The sequence below is a fragment of the Branchiostoma lanceolatum genome, chromosome 6 (genome assembly GCF_035083965.1).
Source record: "Branchiostoma lanceolatum isolate klBraLanc5 chromosome 6, klBraLanc5.hap2, whole genome shotgun sequence".
In the NCBI taxonomy this organism is placed as follows: domain Eukaryota; kingdom Metazoa; phylum Chordata; class Leptocardii; order Amphioxiformes; family Branchiostomatidae; genus Branchiostoma; species Branchiostoma lanceolatum.
Window position 1 is genome coordinate 11,866,990 of NC_089727.1, and position 20,521 is coordinate 11,887,510.

Consider the following 20,521-nt stretch of genomic DNA (forward strand, 5'->3'; position numbering starts at 1 on the left):
TGTCAGGTGTTGCCTCACAGGAGGTCATTTATCTACCTGACGACAAATAAATACTTCGTTCTGTCGAACTCAGTTCGACTCGAATGAATACTGTTCAGCCCCGTCCTGTTTTCGTGTCTATTTATAGCTACAGAAAATGAGGTGTTGATGTCACAATCACTATGCAACCTTTCCACATTTAACGTTCTGCATGGAAGCGTATTCGAAAATTGCTTTTTCATTTCACAAATTTCTCTTGCCCCTCTTACATTGATCCGATCTCACGATGTGCAAATGATCGAATGACGTCGATGTTTATGCCTACCACTGAGCTGCCACATCAATAAAACGATGTTGCATTCTGTAATATAAAAACATACTTAGAGACTTAGACACATTGTGTGTGTACAACTAAAACATCTTCGATTGACAGGATAATGGCTGCATGAGCCGGAGTTTCCTGGTGCCTCGGGCGCTCAGTGTGAGGGTCGGGAAAACCCATGACAATCTAAGTCACTTGTAACGCGTTACCAACCACCATGTGAGTTACCAGAGGATACGCAGGTAAACATTCCCTGCAGCCATCTTGATCATGATGTTCTGAACATTTCTTAATGTCTAGCATGCGTTAAGATTTATCGATTGACCGTAACGTCTTGAAAGCGTCTTGACTAAAGTCTAGAACCGTTTCCTTGTCGCCCTGTTACCGTGTTGGCGTTCTTCATTCTTCACCCGCATTCCAGAGACTTGGGATCCACAAAGATCCGTGACAAAGCATAAGCTCCTAAGTACAACATTAGTGTGGTGGTGAGAGGCGTTTGCGACATCACAAGGTGGTTGGAGACATCACATGATGCTTCGTCTATGTTACCAATCGTATATATTGTCACATTGTTTTTACAGCTCACAGTTGCGGCGTTTTTCAAAGATCACATTTAACACCATTTCCCTTTGATACGCATTCCGTGCGTACATGTGTAATGCACCTGTCCCACAAGTTGCACAACACCAAAATCTATCGACCGACGAGTCTGCGATCTCTATATGCCTTGTTCGACAGTATTACGCTCAGTGTTCTCTCAATCATCGAGTGCAATCGGCCGATGTTCGCAGGTCACCATGTTTAGATTTTAAGGCGAAAATACTTGCGAACCTCTGTCGATTTTAAAATGAGGCGGCCTTATTACATGTAATTAGCTTCTGACGACGACAAGCATATTCGATTCTGGTCCGTGTGAGGGGGATGTAACCAGTCTAGCCATCTTCCTTTTGAGAAGTTTCGTATCATTTGAAGTTATATTCTGTTTTTCAAACTCTGACCTGTAAGATATGTCTGAGAGCGTCTCTTGTCAATTGTATTGTACGGAAAAGGCCAGCAGGCAGACCAAGAAAGAGGTGGCTAGACCAAATCGTTGAGATTACCAGAAGAGAAGAACCAAACTTCCAAGTAGTGAAGAAAATGACTGAGGATAGAGCAGTATGGAGAGAGTTCACCAAGAGGCTTACAACTTACAGGCCATTGGCCTAAAGGCGTCAGGGTGAGAAAGTGAGAAGAAGGAGCTTTACTGCGCATCAGTGTGTAGAACACAGAATGTCATTGAACCGATTACGGGGTTTATGGGTATAAAATATCGAAACGTCAGTTGAATAAATCTCTTGTTTGTGCAAAAAGAGTATTTTTATTCAGTGTGATTTTGTGTTTCTCATAGTTGTTCATAAATCACACTGTATTTCTGTTAGCCAGGTGGTCATGGTCCTGCTATATTTAGTCAATAATCTTTATTGCATATAACATAAAATGCACATTTGACCACATATGGTCCAATGAATGTAAAATACAAAATATTAAAACCAAAATACTACATTCTTACGCTAAAAACAATGTATCAAAACACTACATAATATATTAATTTATACACCTATCATGATTTTTAAGACACATGGAAACATACTGTCTCCACTATATGTTCATTCGTGCATGACATCAGGTACTTGAATGTGCCCTACTTTGACAATCACATCTCTTGTCTAGTTGTATTGTCTTAAACAGCGATTGGCGCTCAGTTTCATATAAGGTACAGTCGACTGAGTCGAGTAAAAAACGTTTTCAACATATAGATGATCACAGAATTCGCATATATTCGCATCTATTGATAACGCCCCTCGGCCTGCAGGAAACCAACAACTCGGCAAAAGTACCATTGACAATAGTTAACCATTTACTCTTCTCGGGTGTATCATCACCCTGACTCTCAAAAAGTACCCTACAGATACATTATTAGACATTCGTTATCACAGATAACATGATATAGTCAGATTAATAGATTACATGAAACATCATTAGGGAATCGTACAAAGTAAAAGAATTGTAAAAATGTAAATGAAATCTTCAACACTTATTTGTTTCTTACCATCTGTATCAATTGTATGAAGATACGTTATATCACAGCATGGATTCTAAATATGTAGTTATATAAGCATTCAAAGAAATACAGTTTGCCGGTACGATAGAGTTATCGTAGATACTAAGATATGATATCTGAGAATTATCAATACATTTATCATCACCAAGATGAAATATACAATGTATGGTAAAGCATTCTTCCCCCCTTCTCTCTCTCCAATATTGCAATTGGTATTTTTTGTAAAACCCTAAAGTTTTGTCTCTTCATGGATGATGACAGACACCATCTTGTTGGACCTGCTGTCTTGGGATTCATCTGACGTCATACCTTCATTGTCAATCCCCAAAACAAAGTAATCCTGCGGGTCAAAGTTCACACTAATAAGAACATAAAAGTATCCATTACGTTCGTGTCACAGAAAGGGTAAAGAGTGAATATATCTACATGTATATATGAAAACTCGTATCTATATAAGCAATTATTTAAGACTATTCGTATTCCCATTTTAACTGAAAAGACAATCTATCATGTATTATTCCATGAAACACAATAATGTTTAGTTTGATTGTACACACTGTGATGAATCTACCAATGTCCCTACAACAAACCGTACAGTTTAACATCATTGATCTAATAAAAGCAGACGTGCGGATTCAGTTTGTTTTACACGCCTGTCTTGGAGTTTTTGTTCGTCCTTTGAATGCTGCGAGAGGAGAAGAGGAAAACGCGTGCCTCTAGAAACAAAAAATTGATTTGATACAAAGCGTCGTGGAAAACAAGTGGAAGCCACACATCTGCTTGGAAATTACCATACCATTTTCTCCTCCATCTCGTTTTCCAAATTAAGAACGATCCCGGAGAAGTCTGGGCGGTCTTCCGGATCCTCAGCCCAACAGGTGGTCATCAAGTCGTACCTGCAAGAAAGTAGGCATGAGTTTGGTTTGAATATGGATTGCAACTAAGGATCAACATTAAGCAGAAAAAGAAGCCTGTACTAAGAGCTAAGCTTTACACGCATTACTAGTGCTGATGACAGTCGCTGGCACATTTAGCCTTCCAGTTTGATAGCTATTTTGGTTCTACCCGTGTCAAACCAGAAAACTCAGCATGCGTGTGATTCGGTAAAAATGCCAATTGCCGCTGACATGCTGCTTGTCGCCCAGAATTTACCGTTGATGCCTACACATGACAATCAAGAGATATCATCAGGGAATAAGCTGCGTATGACAAGAATAGATAACTATTTCTGAACTTTACATGTGATCCTCGCAGTTCCTGGGCCTGTCCATGCGGTACCCGTCCTTGATTCTGTCTCGCACCTCGTGGTTCGTCATACCAGGGTACGGAGTCTTGCCTACCATGAAAACAATCTCTTGTTATAAAGACAGGTTTGGAGTATTTCAGTTTGCCTTTCTTCCACTTAGTATTATATGCCTTTGTTCCACAGTATATACATTTTCTAACAGTCAAAATTTTACCGTCTGGTGCTCATTAAATATGAAGAGGCAAATACAGACATTTTGGGTTGGACGTAATGTGTTTAATCCACCGCTGAGATGGCGGACGCTAGTTTACGTCATAATCACGTGACTGCAGCTAACCTATCGGCGAGAGTTTCTATCGATAATGAGGAGGGTAGACGTTACCGAACATGACGATCTCCCACAGCAGAACGCCGAAGGACCAGACGTCGCTCCTGCTGGTGTATTTGCCCTCGAACAGCGACTCCGGGGCCATCCACCGTACGGGGAGGGGTACCTGCAGAGGGGACAGAACATATCGTAGATCCTGCAATTTCTTGGCAGAAGTATAGTTGTCATCCGAATGTCGATTCATCTACTTGAAGATGCCAGTTGTCATGCAGAAAAACAACCTGTGTTGCTGTCCAGGTTATATTTTCATGACAAAGGACAAGGATTTGCCCTGATGTGGGCTCTCCATGTACTCCATGCTCACCTCCGTTGTCCGTTCGTACTCCTCGCCCCGCCGGGACATGCCGAAGTCCGACACCTTACTGACCCTGTCGTCCGTCACCAGCACGTTCCGGGAGGCCAAGTCACGGTGGATGATCTAAAGGAGGAGAGAAAAAGAACATGGACGATTAGCACTTTACAAAGGTGCAAAATCTAAAAACTGCTTTTTGTAGTGTTCTATGAATAGATTAGGTACATGTATGTTAATACTTTGTCGATTGTCGTGAACATCACGAAGAATCAATCTAGCTAGCTAGCTTTCAATCAATCAATCAACCAACCAAACAATCAATCAATCAATCAGTCAGTTAATCTATTGATCAAGCAGTTCACCTATCAAATTATATTACACCACACAACAATTGTATTGTATTGAATGTATGGCGGAGAGTATGGAACTGATATGTTAGATCGCCAAAATTACAAATTATAAAAATGTAGTGCTGTGTCTACGAATAGAAATTATTGGATTGTCTACACAATTTACCTTAAGGCGTTAATGCAAGTGGTTCTAGCCAACGTAGCCTATAAGATGATATACAAAAGCTGCCTGTTGGTGGTAGTTTTTTTGCTCACCTTCTTTGAGGCCAGGTAAGCCATGCCCCTCGCCACGTCCATGGCGAACTTGGTCAGTTCGGAGTTGGTCAGCTCGGTCCCGGCTCCCCCCGGGTCCTCGTCCGGCTGACTTTTGCGCAGTAAGGACTGCAGGCTGCCGCCAGACACGAACTCAAGGATCAGGTAGAATGGTTCTAGGGAACAACAAGGTGTTTGTTATGTACCCTCCAAGCAGATGTAGGGTTTCTGCTCGTTTTATGTCTTTTCGTTTAAGTCTTCGTCTTTTTCAACTGATCCGTTTTGTCTACGTCTTTGCTGGACGCCCCGTACAAAAGGAGCGAAAAGATGTACACAGAAAAGTATTGGTCACATAGCAGCTTGGATATTCTAAGAGACGTACCACAAGGAACTCCTTGTTCCATCTCCAAGTCTGTGTATCTCCTTGCATGTTTTACATGCTTTCAAGTGGCGTACAAAAGGAGCGAAAACACGTACACAAATAAGTCACAGCCATCGTCAATAACCGCTGCACCAAGATATGCCAATAAATATATTAAATCTCATATCAGAATTTAGTTCTTTTTACCCCATGTAAGTACCATTATTGCTTGCTGTAGGGATAAAGGATAAAACAGTGTTATAAAGTCAAACGTTAGGCAGAATGGAAAGCCCGTACCTTCGCGTGTGCAGCAGCCCAGCAGTGACACGACGTTTGGATGCTGCTCCAAACCCTCCATCAACAACAGCTCCTTGTGGAACGTCATGTAGGCGTCTGATGACGACACTGTAGCCATGGCAACGGTATCTGATGTAAAATGGATACTTTCAAATAGCTTCTATGACCATGACACAATTCGCACAGTCCAGTGTTCATGATGAAAGAAAGGAAAGAGGCTACAATGGGAGATGAAGACTAGAGAATAGAAATAATGACATTTACTCAACATTTTCCACCAGCACACACGTTACTACTAGCAAGCAATCAACAAGAAAGGGATATTCTCCAAACAGATGTTGGTATGAAAACTCTGGCTGCCTCGTTGACGTTTTCTGTGTGAACTAGATGAATAACTATCAACACACTCAGTGATGTTTGGACGGTTATCAGAACAGCCAGAAAACGTTACGATTTCCCAACCCAACACCTGCTACTACTACTACTCACATATGAGCTGTTTGACGGCCACGTTAGTGCAGGTGCGGCTCCCGGCTATCTGCCAGGCCTCCGCCTTGTACACCACTCCGTACTGACCCTTCCCCAGCTGCCGGCCCAGGGTAATGCGGTCCCGGGAGAACTCCAGCGGTCTCAGTCGTCTGGGACACTCTCTGCCATATTCATTCTGCTAATGGACGGGAATATCATGAACCAGAGAAAACTGAAGCACTATACCCGACAAAAAGGTAAAAGAGCCATGATCTATCACGGAGAAGCATCATGATTGTATTTAAGGACTCACCTCGGCTCTCTCCCGACGACTGGCTGCTGTTGTGAGAAAATAGAAATGTCTCGTTAGGAAAAAATGTTCGCTCTCTGAAGCCATTAGCTTCAAGCCCGAGTACCATCCTCCGTAGTGACCGCTGGCTCAACAACAACAACAAAAACTCCGTGGTTCAAGCGATTTTTTTAGCCAGCGGTCACTACGGAGGATGGTACTCAGGCTAATTAGCTTTGGGGTTCACAATAATTAATCAGACAAACGAGGGGAAATGGATTCTGATGAACCAACTAACCAACCAACCAACCAGACAAACAACCAACCAACCAACCAACCAAACAACCAGAAAATCTTGAGTCTTTAAAAAGATATAAGGCCGTAATATCGTAACGTTTTCCGCGTTTTTGCTGAGACACGGGAAAGGTGGATAGCAAAAAAAACGCAGAAGCGAGCCAGTCAGAGAACATAACGATCCACCCTTCCCAACATCTGCTTAGATTTGTGATTGCCGTACCGATTAGATGCCTGTTCTGACGCCGGTGTAGTTTGTAGATTGTCCCGCCAATAGCTGCCAGGAGGAACACGGACACAGCTACTCCGGCGATCAAGGGTACATAATCTTCTGACCGACCTGCCAATCACAAAAGGATGGACAACTATAAGTGTTGGGACTTTCGTAACGTCTTCTGCAACTTGAAACTTAGCTTGTCTGTTACGCCAAAGGGCGGTTATTCCGACTGTATGCATACAGATACAGATAGAAACGCAAAAGAATCAATACAATCAATAAAACGTTGCCCCTGGCCTTGGTACTTTGAATTCCGAATCTACGAATAACCGACTGCCAGACACCACACGTTTTGTGAAATAAAAAAAAAGCTTAACTCGCACCTTGACAGACAGTCGCATCTCCAGTCCAGTTCCCGTTGCCCAGACAGGTGCGGTTAGACGGCTGGAGTAGCTGGTACCCGGGCCAGCAGCCGTAGTGCGCCGCGTCACCATCGTACATCACATATCCATGCGCAGGGACGGGCAGGTCCGAACATTTACGTGCTGCCGGTAGAATGTAAGAAAAGGGCAGGATATGTTGTTATCTCCATGAAAAAAGGCTTTTTCATGGATATACTGTTTTGCTTGCGTTTGGTGTTTGTGTGTATGTATGTGTCACCGGATGCTTAAAGTCACCATAACTGTAGAACCTGTACATGGATTGTGATGATTTTTGGTATGTGGGTGGGTGTTAAGTGGAGGTAGGTCAAGGTCGATTTTGGGCCCCCTGGTATGTGTGACTGGAACTGCAATGGCGTATTTGTAAAAATCTTCAATGTAGAAGAACTGAAGAGAGGATCGACAGATCGTCATGTTATTTGGTACAAAGATAGGTTAGACCAAGATGTACACACTTAAGTGCAAACTATGCAAATGAGACCGAATTTGCATTAGTAAGGAGGTAAATCGTTTGCATGGGTGTCGTCGGATGCTTAAAGTCAGCATAACTGTAGAACGTGTTGATGGATTGTAATGATATTTGGTATGTGGGTATGCGCTGGGAGGAGAATGATCAAGGTCGATTTTGGGCCCCCTGGTTAGTGTCCCTGGAACTACAATGGCCTATTTGTAAAAATGTTCTAAAGGGGTATAACTGAAGAAAGGAACAACAGATTTTCATGTTATTTGGTACGCAGGTAGGTTGGACAGAGATGTACACATTGAAGTGCAAATCATGCAAAGTTAGTGTGTTTGCGCGTGTGTGCGCGTGTGTGTATGTTTGTGTCACCGTGTGTGTATGTATGTGTCACCGGATGCGTAGAATCAGCATAACTATAGAACGTGTAGATGGATCGTAAGGATATTTGGTTTGTGGGTAGGTGCTGGGAGGAGAAACGTCAAGGTCGATTTTGGGCCCCCTGGTATGTGCCATTGGAACTGCAATGGCGTATTTGTAAAAATATTCAAAGGAGAATAACTGAAGAAAGGAGCGACAGATTTTCATGATATTTGGTACGCAGGTGGGTTGGACAGAGATGTACAAACTAAAGTGGTAATTATGCAAATTCGGACTGAATTTGCATAAATAATGAGAAATATCTACTCTATTGTGGGCTTTGAGGTCGCACCATCTGTTCGTCTCTTATCTAGGTCAACTATTCCCAACAGGTCCCAACAGGTGGTGGTCAAACCACAAATGGGAACACTACCAAACCTGTATGTGGATACCCTTTGGCACATAAAATAAAACAACCAGCGGCAAAAACAAACAACTAGGGCAAATAAAACACATCATATATAAAAACAAATTTCATGGAGATTTTGGGTCTTCGGACTCTTGTTTTAGATGAAGTGATTCCAATCACCCCATTCTTGTGTTTTTGCAGATGATCACATCTAACGTTACAGCTGATTTCCTAAACAGTTTTGGAAGCGGACAGCGATGCAACAAATGGTTTCTATTGTAGGAGTAACTTCAGTTGTACTCGGCTTCTCATATGATTTGTCGTCACGAGTTTTCCCACAGTGTGGCTAAAACTTGCAAGAGTGTTCTGTTGTTGAGATGATAGGTGTGGGGTTACGATCTTTCTGGTCGTGCATGACATCAATTTGCTTTTCTGGGTGTATTGTTTCAAAAATTGTGCATTACCAGTACTTTTGTGCCTCTCACCTTGACATGGCGAGTCACTGAGAGTGACGTTATCGATGGCGACGATTCCATCAGAACCATCGATCACCTCGCCGTCGAACATGACCTGAAGAGAGTTGAAGAAAGAGAGAAGATGGAAACAGATATACATTGTGGTGTCATTATCAACAAATGTGACGACCAAAGAAAATGCTTATTACGAAAGCCCAGAACGACAAAACCTCACAGGCCTCCAAAAAAATGCCTCCACAGCCGCCTAAACGGAGGTCTGTAATCACACAGCCTATGCGGAGGTCTGTAAGCACACAGCCTATGCGGAGGTCTGTAAGCATACAGCCTATGCGGAGGTCTGTATGCACACAGCCTATGCGGAGGTCTGTAAGCACACAGCCAATGCGGAGGTCTGTGAGCGCCCCTGCGGAGGCTTGCGAACTTTTGTCGTTCTGGGCTTCCGTAGCTTATCAATAATAATATCAGGTGTATTTGCAGCCAGTGCCACAGGCAGGTACCCAATGTGTAGGGTAATGAGGCTGTTTAACGTGTTCGAGGCACCTCCTCGAGCACGGGACCCCCGTTTTACGTCCCTCCCGGAAGACGATTTCGTGGAAAGCTTCGTGAGGCTACAGCAATCCGGACGTCCTTGGTTGGTCCCCCATCCAAGCACTGTCCGGACCGCGCGTTGCTTAACTTCCGAGATCGAGGGATCGGGTGTATCCAACGCGCCACGCGGCCGTAGCAAATGATGTCATGCATGTAAATCTGGATAGGTCTGAAATCGGTTCCTCAATACTATGTCATGTGTTATAATATACCAAGACAAAAATTGCGTCACCGCTATGATATACTAAGATGGACATGTCATACCCGACACATGCGTAATCTTTTGTCTCCAAGTCACAGTCACGAGTCTTTCCACCTATAAGAAGGTGAAATTTTAGTCTACCTGGAAATTTTTATCAACACCTATTCCAATCCTAGCGACGTGCCAGTCGTCTTTTAGCTTGCCCGACATCATCCAAAGAGCGTTCCCTTCCGCTGGTAGCGAGTCCACCCACAGTCTCACGGCAAGTCGCATGGTGGCGTTGCCGTGCATGAAGTAAGCGAACTCCATGCACCTTGTGCTACTGTGCAGGAAGGGGGACACCAACTGCGCTGAACCGGAGACATTGGTCGCCATGCATTGTCCTGGAGAGAAAGTTGAAAGGTATAACTCGATCCAGTTTGGCTATTTGAAAGCTAGCCTTCCACTGGTTGTATGACGAGAAGGACAGACAACACCCAATGCCAATGTACCATAAAAAGTTATCCATGCCCTTTTCGACAGTGTGCCACAGCTTAGTGTCCCATTCTAAAGATTGTTACCCTTCCCTATAACCCTGTCCAGTATTCATGCCCGTCGGATAGAGCAACTTTCCAACATACCAAGTACAACATACCTGCAGCATACATGCAGATGTTTAGGTGGAAAATTGCAACGTTTTCTGGCTGGGTTTTTTTCCTGACGCGCAACCTTCTCGTTTTCCATCCCCGTGACAATGGTAACATCTTCGAGATTAACGGGTGAGAACCGACGCCCGGGATTCGAACTCTAGTCCAGAAACAGTTCGAGCTACTCTATCCTCGAGAGCACTGCAATGTCGGTAAGCAGAGCTGTAGGAAAGAATAGATGTGCACACTCTCGTCGTCTGGTCAAGACTGAATGTAGGAGCACGTGGGCTCCTGCCTTTATTGATCATTAATCAGACACAGATGTCTACTCACTATGTGGTCTAAGATCCTATGTCCTACACCCCTCACCGCCGGGGGGTAGACGACGTCCCCGTCGTCTGTTACACAAATTCAATAAAGTTACAAAAACAGGATGTATCAAGTCGTTACTGGTGTCCTAGTGTCTGTGACACCGACAAATAGTTGAGAAAATGGTGGGAAAACAGCAGGTCCCAGCGTGTTACTATTTTGACAAGTGCTTGGTATTGCAGTTCTAGCGACAAGCTGGTAATAACATAAGTTGACGGACTACTGCAGAGAAAATCGTTGAAGCACAAACAGATGGAGAACATTGTATTTTTAAATATTACATAGCACAGTAATAATTCCCAAGCAGGGCAGATTGATCCGAGACCAGGAAGCTACATCGTGGTCTCCAGGCAACAACCAAAAAGTACTTCTAGTAGGTAGATTTGGCCCGCAGGCAGTCGTCCTATCTAACTAGGCAAGCACATACAATTTCAACATCAACGTATAAAACAAGAAAAGGTTTGATCGGCATAGACGTTACCCGTAGGCGTACGAAAATGGACCAGGTCAACACCTAACTGTTACATACAATTTGTGTACGGTACCTTACTCAGAACCACAAAAGTTCGTAGGTCTTATCTTACGGGCAAAAGTTCAGTGGTCTTCCTGGAGCAAGTGAGAATTTCTTTAAAAGTTCGCAGTGAGGATCGCACGGGTCACGTCAGGTCGCAAAGTTCAGATGTTGTCATGAACAGCGGAGTCTTAGCGGCAAGCTTCCGAGTCGGCGATATGGCGTAGCGGGGTTGTCATGCTGGGGTCGGCGGTCGACGATCGGCGGCGCGAGGCTCAGCGAGGTTTCTACGGTCCGAGGTCTGGGACGGGCTGGCGCGGCTGCAGCGTGGCCAGCTGACGGTCGCAGGCAGGCAGGGTGGCCGTGGAAGGTTGCAGGCAGTTGCGGCACGAGGTGGTAGCGTCGATGGCTCCTCAGTCGGGGCGGGTGGGTTGACTGCTTGACAGGCGGCATGGTGGGGCAGGGAGACGGCAGCGTGGTCTGCACACGTGGCGGCCGGTGGCTCTGGCTTCAGCGACGGCAGGCAGAGATGGCTGGGATCGGGGGAGGACGTCGACCCCAGCCCTGGCAAGACCCGACCTTGCAGTATTGATGGTCTGTTGGCGGTGCGATGCGGCGGTAGGCGGGCACACTACATCTAAACGAACGGCTAGGCAAGGCGGCAGGCTGGGGTCGGCGGTCGACGTGGCAGTCGGGCAACGCAGCACGGGCGACGGTCTCTCGGGGAGCCGATGGTCTCATCACCGGGCGATACAGGAGGCATGGTAGCGGGCCAAGGCTTTAGGATGGCGTCTTTGCGCAGGTTCGGCCGCTCGAAAGCGGCAACACACCGCTGTCCACCAGTGTAGGAAAGAATAGATGTGCACACTCTCGTCGTCTGGTCAAGACTGAATGTAGGAGCACGTGGGCTCCTGCCTTTATTGATCATTAATCAGACACAGATGTCTACTCACTATGTGGTCTAAGATCCTATGTCCTACAGAGCTATGTAATTACCTGAGCCGGCGGTGCTGTTTGCGGGTGGGATCGGGGGAGGACGTCGACCCCAGCCCTGGCAAGACCCGACCTTGCAGTATTGATGGTATCCGCAAGAGTGGCTATCAAAGTCACAGTCACCGGTATCTGTACATATTGATATGTATTAGTGACAATTTTTTTGTCAAGTGTACAAGTAGGTCAAGTGTTGATTATGGTGTTTCTTTCATTTGTTCCCGGCTCTCTGGATCTGGTAACGTTACCTCAAAACACTTGGATCATCCTTCTGCAAAATTTTAAAAGTTTCTGTAATGTCTAATGACTCGCTTACTTAATTGCTAACGTGGAAGTTCTGCCTAACGTTACATTGTACCATGTTATCATTACCCCCATCTGCGTGTTGAAATGTGTGAACTCACTGCAAAAGACGCCAGCGCTTTCGCTCGGCTTGCTGCAGTTGTGTATGTTCCAGCCGCCATGAGGACAGTCGCTCAGTGACGCCTCCGTACCGACACACTGCAGAGTCTGTGGCCAGTAGTGCGTGTCGGGACTGTCGTCTGTACCGTTCGGTGGGGGGTACCTTAGGTCCGCTCCTAGGACCGCCACTGTCTCCACGGCTCGGGTGAAGCCTGAAGATCAGTAAAAGGTATTATGGTGAACAAAGATTTCTAAAAAGATCATTTCACAGGTCTTGATCAGTCAGACAGATATCGACGAACAGTTCATGTACAGCATTGGCTTCTGCACTGAATACCGGTCGGGCAAGTGACTGTCGCCCGTCCAAAAATAAGTGTGGAGAGGTTTACAAAAAAAGTGCTCAAACGTACCCAGTTGTCGGCAGACCACCTTGGCGTCGTTCGTGTCCCAGTCTCTGTGACAAATCCTGGACCAGACCGGATGCATGTCATGCCAAACCTCAACAACGCCCTCTCGCGGACTGGGACCGCGCGGCAGACGGATTTTATCTCCTACTTTATAGAAGGAATAGTTATGATAAGAGTAAAGATGTCTTAATATGGAATGGAAAAATTGATGCAACGTTTTAACCACGTACACGTGAAAAAAATTGCGAAGCATAACACCAGCAAGACAAATGTAAACACAACATCTATGCTTACATGTAAATGGTTCTAACTAAGAAAAGACTATAATTTTCATTCCCAAAATGAAACCATCACTTTATAAAACAAACTATACCTGCAGTCACCAGTATACAGGGAAGCAGCAAGGCGATTTTAAGGATGGCACTCATACTAGTATTCCACGAGGAGTCTGTGTATAACAAAGATTGCAGAAGAAAATCATTTAGCGTAACGATATTTCTGTTTTGTCTTAGTCGAACTTGATGGTATCGAACCTGAAATACCTCTTGTACCATACCGCAGAAATAGACTAGAAATGCATAAATGATTTGTGCAATTTCACTACAAGAACATTCAAGCAAAATTGACCAGATTGTATGATATCCACGGCGTGGATATTAAATATTGAGGATCTTTAAAAGGCCACAGCTACTGTAGTTGCTAGTCCGTCGGATTCCGTCCACGAAAAATTAAGCAACCAAGCAATGACAATGAATACATAATCTTGTTTCGCTATCTAAAACTACCACAGCTATTGTGGTAATAGAAGAAAAACTCTTTTTTTCAGTTAGTCCGTTCCCCACACACAAAAACCAACCATACAAGGTCGACAGTGAAATCATAAAGTCGACACTGAAATCATTTCCCTTCATATGTAACAACGTGCTGTAAACGGCACATGCAATAGGCTTTAAGGGCCCTGTCACACATGTGCGTATATTCAAGTGCGCATGAGTTCCGCAGTAACATTTTTTTGGTTTAAGTAAATTTTGCAGGGAGGAAGTTGTTTTCTACTTTGACCCACCGTTGAGCAGTCTAATTATCAAACCAAAAAAATGACTTCGTCGGCTGCAAACTTAACCTAAACCAAAAACATGTTAATACGCAACTCATGCGGGCTTGTATATACGCACAAGTGTGACAGGGGCTTAAGGAAACGAAAAAATTTACTTCCGTGTCAAACGGTTGCAGAACACTTGCATTTGATACCCGTACCCCTAAACCCCGTAATCGGTTCAACGACGTTCTCAGTTCTACAAACCGCGCAGTGAATTTCCGTACAGTACAATTGACAATACACGCCGACATTCTTGCAAACATATCTAACAGGTCAAAGTTTGAAAAACAGAATAATTTCGGGGGGAATTAATTTCGCGGGACGGAGAAAATGGAGTTTTCGCGGTGGATTTATGTTCGCGTTTGAAACAATAGCAGCGCTTCAGTCACATAATGGAAACACCGGTAGCTTTGCGGACAGTCAGTCAGAAACTCTGGTCAGAAACCAAGATAGCTATTAAATCAGTGTACGGCCTCACACCTACTCAACAAGGGTGCTATAGACGACTCCTGACCATGAATTTGTTTCGGTCCCTTCCGACCGTACATATCGTCATGTACGGTATTTGTAGATAAATCAGAATACCGCAGTACTGCACGTAGTGAGTAGATCATGTCCTCGACAAACATCGCACACTCCTGAAACTGGAAATAAAGTGGAATACTAGTGCTGTGGCAAGCTTTGCTATTTTAGTACAGTACAATCGTGCCTTCTAAGTATTCGTGCGCTTGCCACAACAGGTGCCTCATAATACTTCAACATGTAACGTTACAGTATACTGTGCACAACTACCCTGTGCGTAACGTTATATACAAACCCGCATGAGTTGCATATTTTTGGTTTAGGTTAAGTTTGCAGCCGAAGAAGTAATATGAAATTCGTTGACAGAGCTATCTGTCAACCCGCCCGATCCCCGAGTGGAATGGGGGTGTTAGTGCCAAGGGGTCAGACGGGCAAACTTTTCGCGATGCTTTTAAGTTTACGGTAAAGAGTTCATTGCGGAAACCGTGAACATAAAACCACCGCGAAGATTTCTGTCTTTACAGCATAACTTCAAATAATACAAAAGGAAGATGGCTAGACTGGTTAAGCCCCTGTCACACGGACGAGTACTCGATTTTCATGTTGTGGAACAGGGGCTTTACACATGTACATTCAAGGAATGCGTCTCAAAGAGAAATGGCGTTGGACGTGACCTTTAAAAAACACCGCAACCATGAGCTGTGAAAAGGTATGGAAAATATACGTTTGGTAACAAAGAAGCATCATGTACTTACTTTCGCCACCTCGTGATCTCTCAAACGCCTCTCACCCGGCCAGACTAAGTCAACGTTGTACTTTGGGAGTTTATGCTTTGTCACGGTTCGTTGTGGATCCCGAAGTTTCTAGAATACGGCTGAAGAATGAAGAACGCCAACAGCACAACAAGTAAACGGCTCAAGTCAAGACACATTCAAGACGTTACGATCAAACGATAAGACTTAACACTGCTAGACATTAAGAAATGTTCAGAACATCATGATCAAGATGTCCACTGCAGGGAAATTCTACCTGCGTATCCTCCGATCACATGGTGGTTGGTAACGCGTTACAAGTGACTTAGATCGTCATGGGTTTTCCCGACCCTCACACTGAGCTCCCGAGGCACGAGGAAACTCCGGCTCATGTTGCCAGTATCCTGTCAAGCGAAGATGTTAAGTAATGCACTGTGTTTACAACAAACATGTATTTCTGTTGAAGCGACTGATCAATAACGCAGATGGACAAGAGAATTTTATGACCTTAAAAGGAAATTTCCGTTTTCGACTTGATTAAGAAATTGAATTCAGAAAGATTTTATAAGAATTGTGACATCAAGACAAAACAGGACGGGACTGAAAAGTCTGGGCGTCTCTTTCGGGAATGTGAATTTGTAATTGCGTTCGAGAGGATAGATAAATGACCGCCTGAGGCAACAACTGACATTGTTAAGGCTGCCAAGTATGCCTGGTGACATTATCTGGTATTCCGTCACAGTTCCGTGTCAAGGAAAGGGCAGTTTCCGTGTCCTTTAGCATAGTTTCCTTGTCCACTTTAAATTCATATTGTTGTATTTTGCCTCAGGCTGTGCGATTTTTTCTCTTCACTTACATGCGTGTACACACGATCTTTCCTGATCTACCAATTTTCACACTCAGCCCACTATTTCATTTCTGGTCCGCCCCTTACTTGTCTCTCAGAGTCTGTGAAACCCTCCATGCAGCATTGCGTGTCTGCCACATACCTCCAATGCTTTGAGTAACTGTGTCAAATCTTCAAGCAGATGTGCGGAAGAATCAGCCTCAAACCAACTTAATTTAAGAGAAATGCTACGGCTCTTCCATCTCAACAGATACTTTCAGGATTGAGGTATTTCCATAAGATTTCTTTTTACCTTACAAAGTCCATAGAAAATAAGTAAGAAATAAGAGACGACTCAGTCCAGTTGTTATGCAAAATATAAAAGTCATATTTTAATTTAGGATACAGTAGGGAGGAGTGTACATAAGTCCTGGCCACATGGATGCCCTCTCATTGCCACAAGGTTCCTACAACTTCTGGTGCGTCTTAACATTAAGACTGGGAAGACCCCAAGAAAATGAGATGATCAGTTTTAACCAGACTTAACACGTGATGAGTTAATCTTCAAGCAGATGTTGGGTAGGAAGATTGTAATGTTTATGGCCTCCCTGTTTTCCTAACACAAAAGTTGGGTTGCAAGAAAACATCACAACCTTCCCCCCAACATCTGCTTGGAGATCATGCTGCAGAAGAATTACCAGGGTTGTGACATAATGTAGTGATATAACAACTGGGCATTGTAACATCAAGTATCCTACATTTGTGAATATAAGCTACTGTATCTTCTCTAATTATCACACATCCCTACTAGAGGATTGCTTGTGGCACTATTTCCAGACTAACATGCTAAGTATGGGAAAATATGATCAAACCCAATATTGGGGGAAAGGGGAGAATCATGTTGATTGCAGCAAGTGTATTACAGGGTGATCCTAGGTTTCACCAGTGCATATGTATTGGAGTACATGCAGTATTTCATAGCAAACCCATTTCCAGTTTAAATGGGACATGCCCAGAATACTGAAATCTGATTGACACATACATCAGAGTAATTGGATAGGAAGGCACTATAGTCCATGATGCAATGGCAACTGAGGTGGTCCCAGGTACTACAGAATACCGGCTCCAACAGGCTGCCCTATACACTTCTCTCTTTGAATATTTGAGGCATGAATTTGATTCCCTACAAGTGAAGTATAACAGGTTTCACATCAGAGTCTGAGTTGTGGACAGAGCAGGACAGGTACATGTGTTTTCTCGGGGTGTCCTTCTTGCATCTTGAATTAAAAAGACTGTAACTTCTAATGCAGCTTTTACCTCTTGTGCTATGCTCACAACAGTCGCCCAGCCTTGCCCCAAAACTTATCCAGCTGTAGAACAATCGGATAATACATTTTGTGTAGCTGGAACGTAACAAGATGGCTGGGGTGGCAGTTGTGAGCATTCACAGAGGATATGTTCATTTTTTTTAATGTTGTTCTATTCTATAGAACAGAATAGAACTTCCTTGGTTGTTTGTACAAGATGTAATAAATATGGAATTGTAGTAGGAATAGGCACAAGTCTGTACAAAAAGCTGATACAAAATGAATAGAGTGATACAGCACTTTGATATGAAATAAATCCTGGACTGTGAGAGTCAATTCCGTCACAGCTACATATGTAGGTATGGTACATAGATTCGCATGAGGCACATTAGACACATCTTAAACATCTGCTGATTCCTGGTTTCAAAACTAAACTGTGTATCAATATTTCAGGAACTGCTGGTATTGTTTGTGAGGTATGGGGGATGTGACAAAGAGTTGTAGGGCATCCAGTGGTAAAAATGTACACAACTAGCAAGTTACATATGTACTTACAACTGCCTTCAGGACACCCAAGAAAGGTGCCTACAAAATCTTATGACACTGTACAAAAAATTGCCTAGCTACTTAACAGGATTCGTCTCTCGTAATGAATCATATCCTGAACTCCCCTCTAGAAAAATGTTTGGGCCCAAAGGCAGTCAGTTGTGGCCTGATGATTGGACCGTATCGGGCTAAACCACTATCACCAGGCGGGTCTCCCTACTATCTAAGTGGGGAATTTTTCTCTGGATGTGAATAATACATTATCTAGGGTATCCCAACTGATATCATTGACTGTATGGTACAAAAACCATTAAGAATTACTGCTATGTATACATACTCTTGTATATATGTACAATGATTAGTGAAGGGGAACTGTACAAGAGAGGTCCTGACCAGTCAGTTCAGAATATCACGTATTGAGCGACATTCTGATGATTTGGGTCTTTATTTTCATCCCAGCTTTACAAGAATCAAACCTGACTAGTCAGTTCCAGTAAGGGAGACACCTCCCCACCTGCACAATGGTACACTCCGAAAGCAAAACCACACATTGAGTATGTGACTGTACCATTTGTTGTGCGGAGGGGAGGCGAGACCCGACTTTCCAATCTTTAGCACAAATTCTGACATGTACATCTGGATTGATTGAATGGCGGGTGTCAATCAAACGTCATCAGCCGGCAAGGTTGGCAGTGGCACGTTAATGTTGACTGATGTGAAGAATGCCATCTTCTCCCTGGGAACAGCAATATTAAGTATCGTTAGTCAAAGTTTACCAAATTTTGAATTTGAGAATATAAAACACATACTGTACTAGAAAGTCATAGCAGATGTTTGACTTTAGCTTGTTTCTACACCATTTTTATTAGTCATGATGACATATACTTCTTTCTCTTCTTTGTACAGTAAGGTTGAGTAATGAACATTTTAAAAACAGGCAAACTTTTAGTAATCAGCAAATATGACCATAGGAGGTCAACGTCTGACAGGGGTTTAAAGAAGGCTGTTCTTACAGCCCTAAATGTTGTACCAATACAAATGAGTCTTCATGTTAATCAAGAAAACATATGCAGGTAGCCTACCTGAAGGAAGCCTTCTCAGGCTGGTCCTTGCTGCTCTGTTTGCGGAGGCGCGCCATCTCCTTATTGGCTCGTTTCAAGAACTCCTGTCTCTTCCTTTCCTCTTCTGCGCACTCCCCCATTCTCCGGGCCAGCTGGAAAAACAGGTACACTGATCAGTAAAACATACCTCTCTCATTCATCAGCTTCTGACATCCACAAGTAGATCCTTTTATGTGAAGCAGGCACAATGAGAATGTTTAAGGACGTGTACTGTGCCATACATGTATGTCTTCAATATGGTACTGATTATCCGTGATACATCTATTCCTATATGATTTCTTTGTCTTCTTATGGAAGAACCTGAAACCAGCTGGGCTGCCTGGGCTGAGTAATTTCTTGTTGGTATCTCAAAGAACAAATGATTTTGATACAAAGATAGATAAATAGATAGATATATAGATAGATGGATAGATAGATGGATGAATACAGAGATAGATACATGTACATAGATATATACATAGACATAAAGATACATAGATATATACAAAGACAGATACATAGATAGATACATAGATGAATAAGTACCTGTTTCTCGGCGTCCACCAGAAGTCTCTGCATGAGCTCGTTCTCGCTGACCCAGTTGGGCAGCCGCCCGTCCCCGCGGGTCTGGTGCTCCTCCAGACGCTGTTTGATCTCCTTAAGACGCACAATCTCCTCCTCAATCTGAGCCTGGGAACAAACAAACAAATAAACAAAACGTTAAAGACAAAGTCGATAAATAAATACATGCTACATCTTTCCTTAGAAGTTCAACTTTTCCATATTTGTCTAAAATTAAAAAGCACTTTGGAATCTCATATTTTACACGAGTTAACCAAGGCTTTCTAGCAATGCAAAAGTACTGTAAATTCATTTACTGTTGCCGTGATTTTATTTTGTGCTAGGACTAGTAGGAGGGGAAAGGAGATCTTCATGGCCTTTGGAATTTGTGGTTGAATCAATTCTGTAGTACAGGAGAATACTTTAGAAAAGCATACTTGCAGCGTCATAAATTGTGGTGCAAAAACCATGAAAAATAAACCCACCGCAAAAGTTTCAAGATTTGCAGTAGCAATGAGACTGGGCCCTGACCAAACAAAAGGATCATGGATAATGCCGCCTTACCTGCTTGGTGCGGAAGGCCTGCAGGTCCAGCTCCAGGTCTAAGGACGTCCTCTTGCTGCTCTTGTCCTTCTGGGCCTTTGATGCAGCTTGTTGCTGTAGGGAGATGAGACATGTTTAACCTTTGTCATATTCAACATTTGGAAAATTTAACAAT

The 20,521-nt window shown here is 43.6% G+C and overlaps 2 protein-coding genes across 6 annotated transcripts in view; both read right to left on the minus strand.

Moving 5' to 3' along the window:
* Window positions 1-1,741: 1,741 nt before the first annotated feature.
* On the minus strand, window positions 1,742-15,949 carry LOC136436633 (uncharacterized). Of its 4 annotated transcripts, none has more exons than XM_066430785.1 (18): window positions 15,467-15,870; window positions 13,467-13,541; window positions 13,097-13,237; window positions 12,689-12,898; window positions 12,291-12,416; window positions 9,930-10,171; window positions 9,008-9,092; window positions 7,240-7,401; window positions 6,863-6,979; window positions 6,370-6,395; window positions 6,078-6,255; window positions 5,589-5,696; window positions 4,934-5,106; window positions 4,341-4,454; window positions 4,031-4,142; window positions 3,642-3,738; window positions 3,199-3,298; window positions 1,742-2,742 (listed from the first exon to the last, which is right to left on the minus strand). In XM_066430785.1, the coding sequence occupies exons 2-18, from the start codon at window positions 13,519-13,521 to the stop codon at window positions 2,632-2,634; spliced, it is 2,157 nt and encodes a 718-aa protein (XP_066286882.1). In that variant the 5' UTR covers window positions 13,522-13,541; window positions 15,467-15,870; the 3' UTR covers window positions 1,742-2,631. The 4 variants fall into 4 exon arrangements, 3 of the variants coding, with proteins under 3 accessions (XP_066286882.1, XP_066286883.1, XP_066286881.1); XM_066430786.1 differs by having other exon boundaries at window positions 6,078-6,252; window positions 13,097-13,240; XM_066430784.1 differs by having other exon boundaries at window positions 13,097-13,240.
* A 704-nt stretch (window positions 15,950-16,653) lies between these two features.
* The window catches only part of LOC136436634 (protein KIBRA-like), a 42,854-nt gene continuing 38,986 nt past the window's right edge, over window positions 16,654-20,521 (minus strand). For both annotated transcript variants that reach the window (XM_066430787.1, XM_066430788.1), the window contains exons 21-24: window positions 20,368-20,460; window positions 19,789-19,932; window positions 19,225-19,355; window positions 16,654-18,878 (exon numbers count right to left, since the gene is read on the minus strand). In XM_066430787.1, coding sequence (XP_066286884.1) covers window positions 18,806-18,878; window positions 19,225-19,355; window positions 19,789-19,932; window positions 20,368-20,460 — 441 coding nt within the window. In that variant the 3' untranslated portion in view covers window positions 16,654-18,805. The remainder of the gene's footprint in view (window positions 18,879-19,224; window positions 19,356-19,788; window positions 19,933-20,367; window positions 20,461-20,521) is intronic.

Bases quoted from the DNA above. Each gene is read 5' to 3' on its own strand.
- LOC136436633 (XM_066430784.1), bottom strand. From the start codon at position 13,521: ATGAGTGCCATCCTTAAAATCGCCTTGCTGCTTCCCTGTATACTGGTG. The intron at 7,402-9,007 runs GTGAGAGGCACA...TTCTACCGGCAG, and splicing joins CAGTGACTCGCCATGTCAAG to CACGTAAATGTTCGGACCTG. The intron at 2,743-3,198 runs GTATGGTAATTT...TTTGACCCGCAG, and splicing joins ACGAGATGGAGGAGAAAATG to GATTACTTTGTTTTGGGGAT.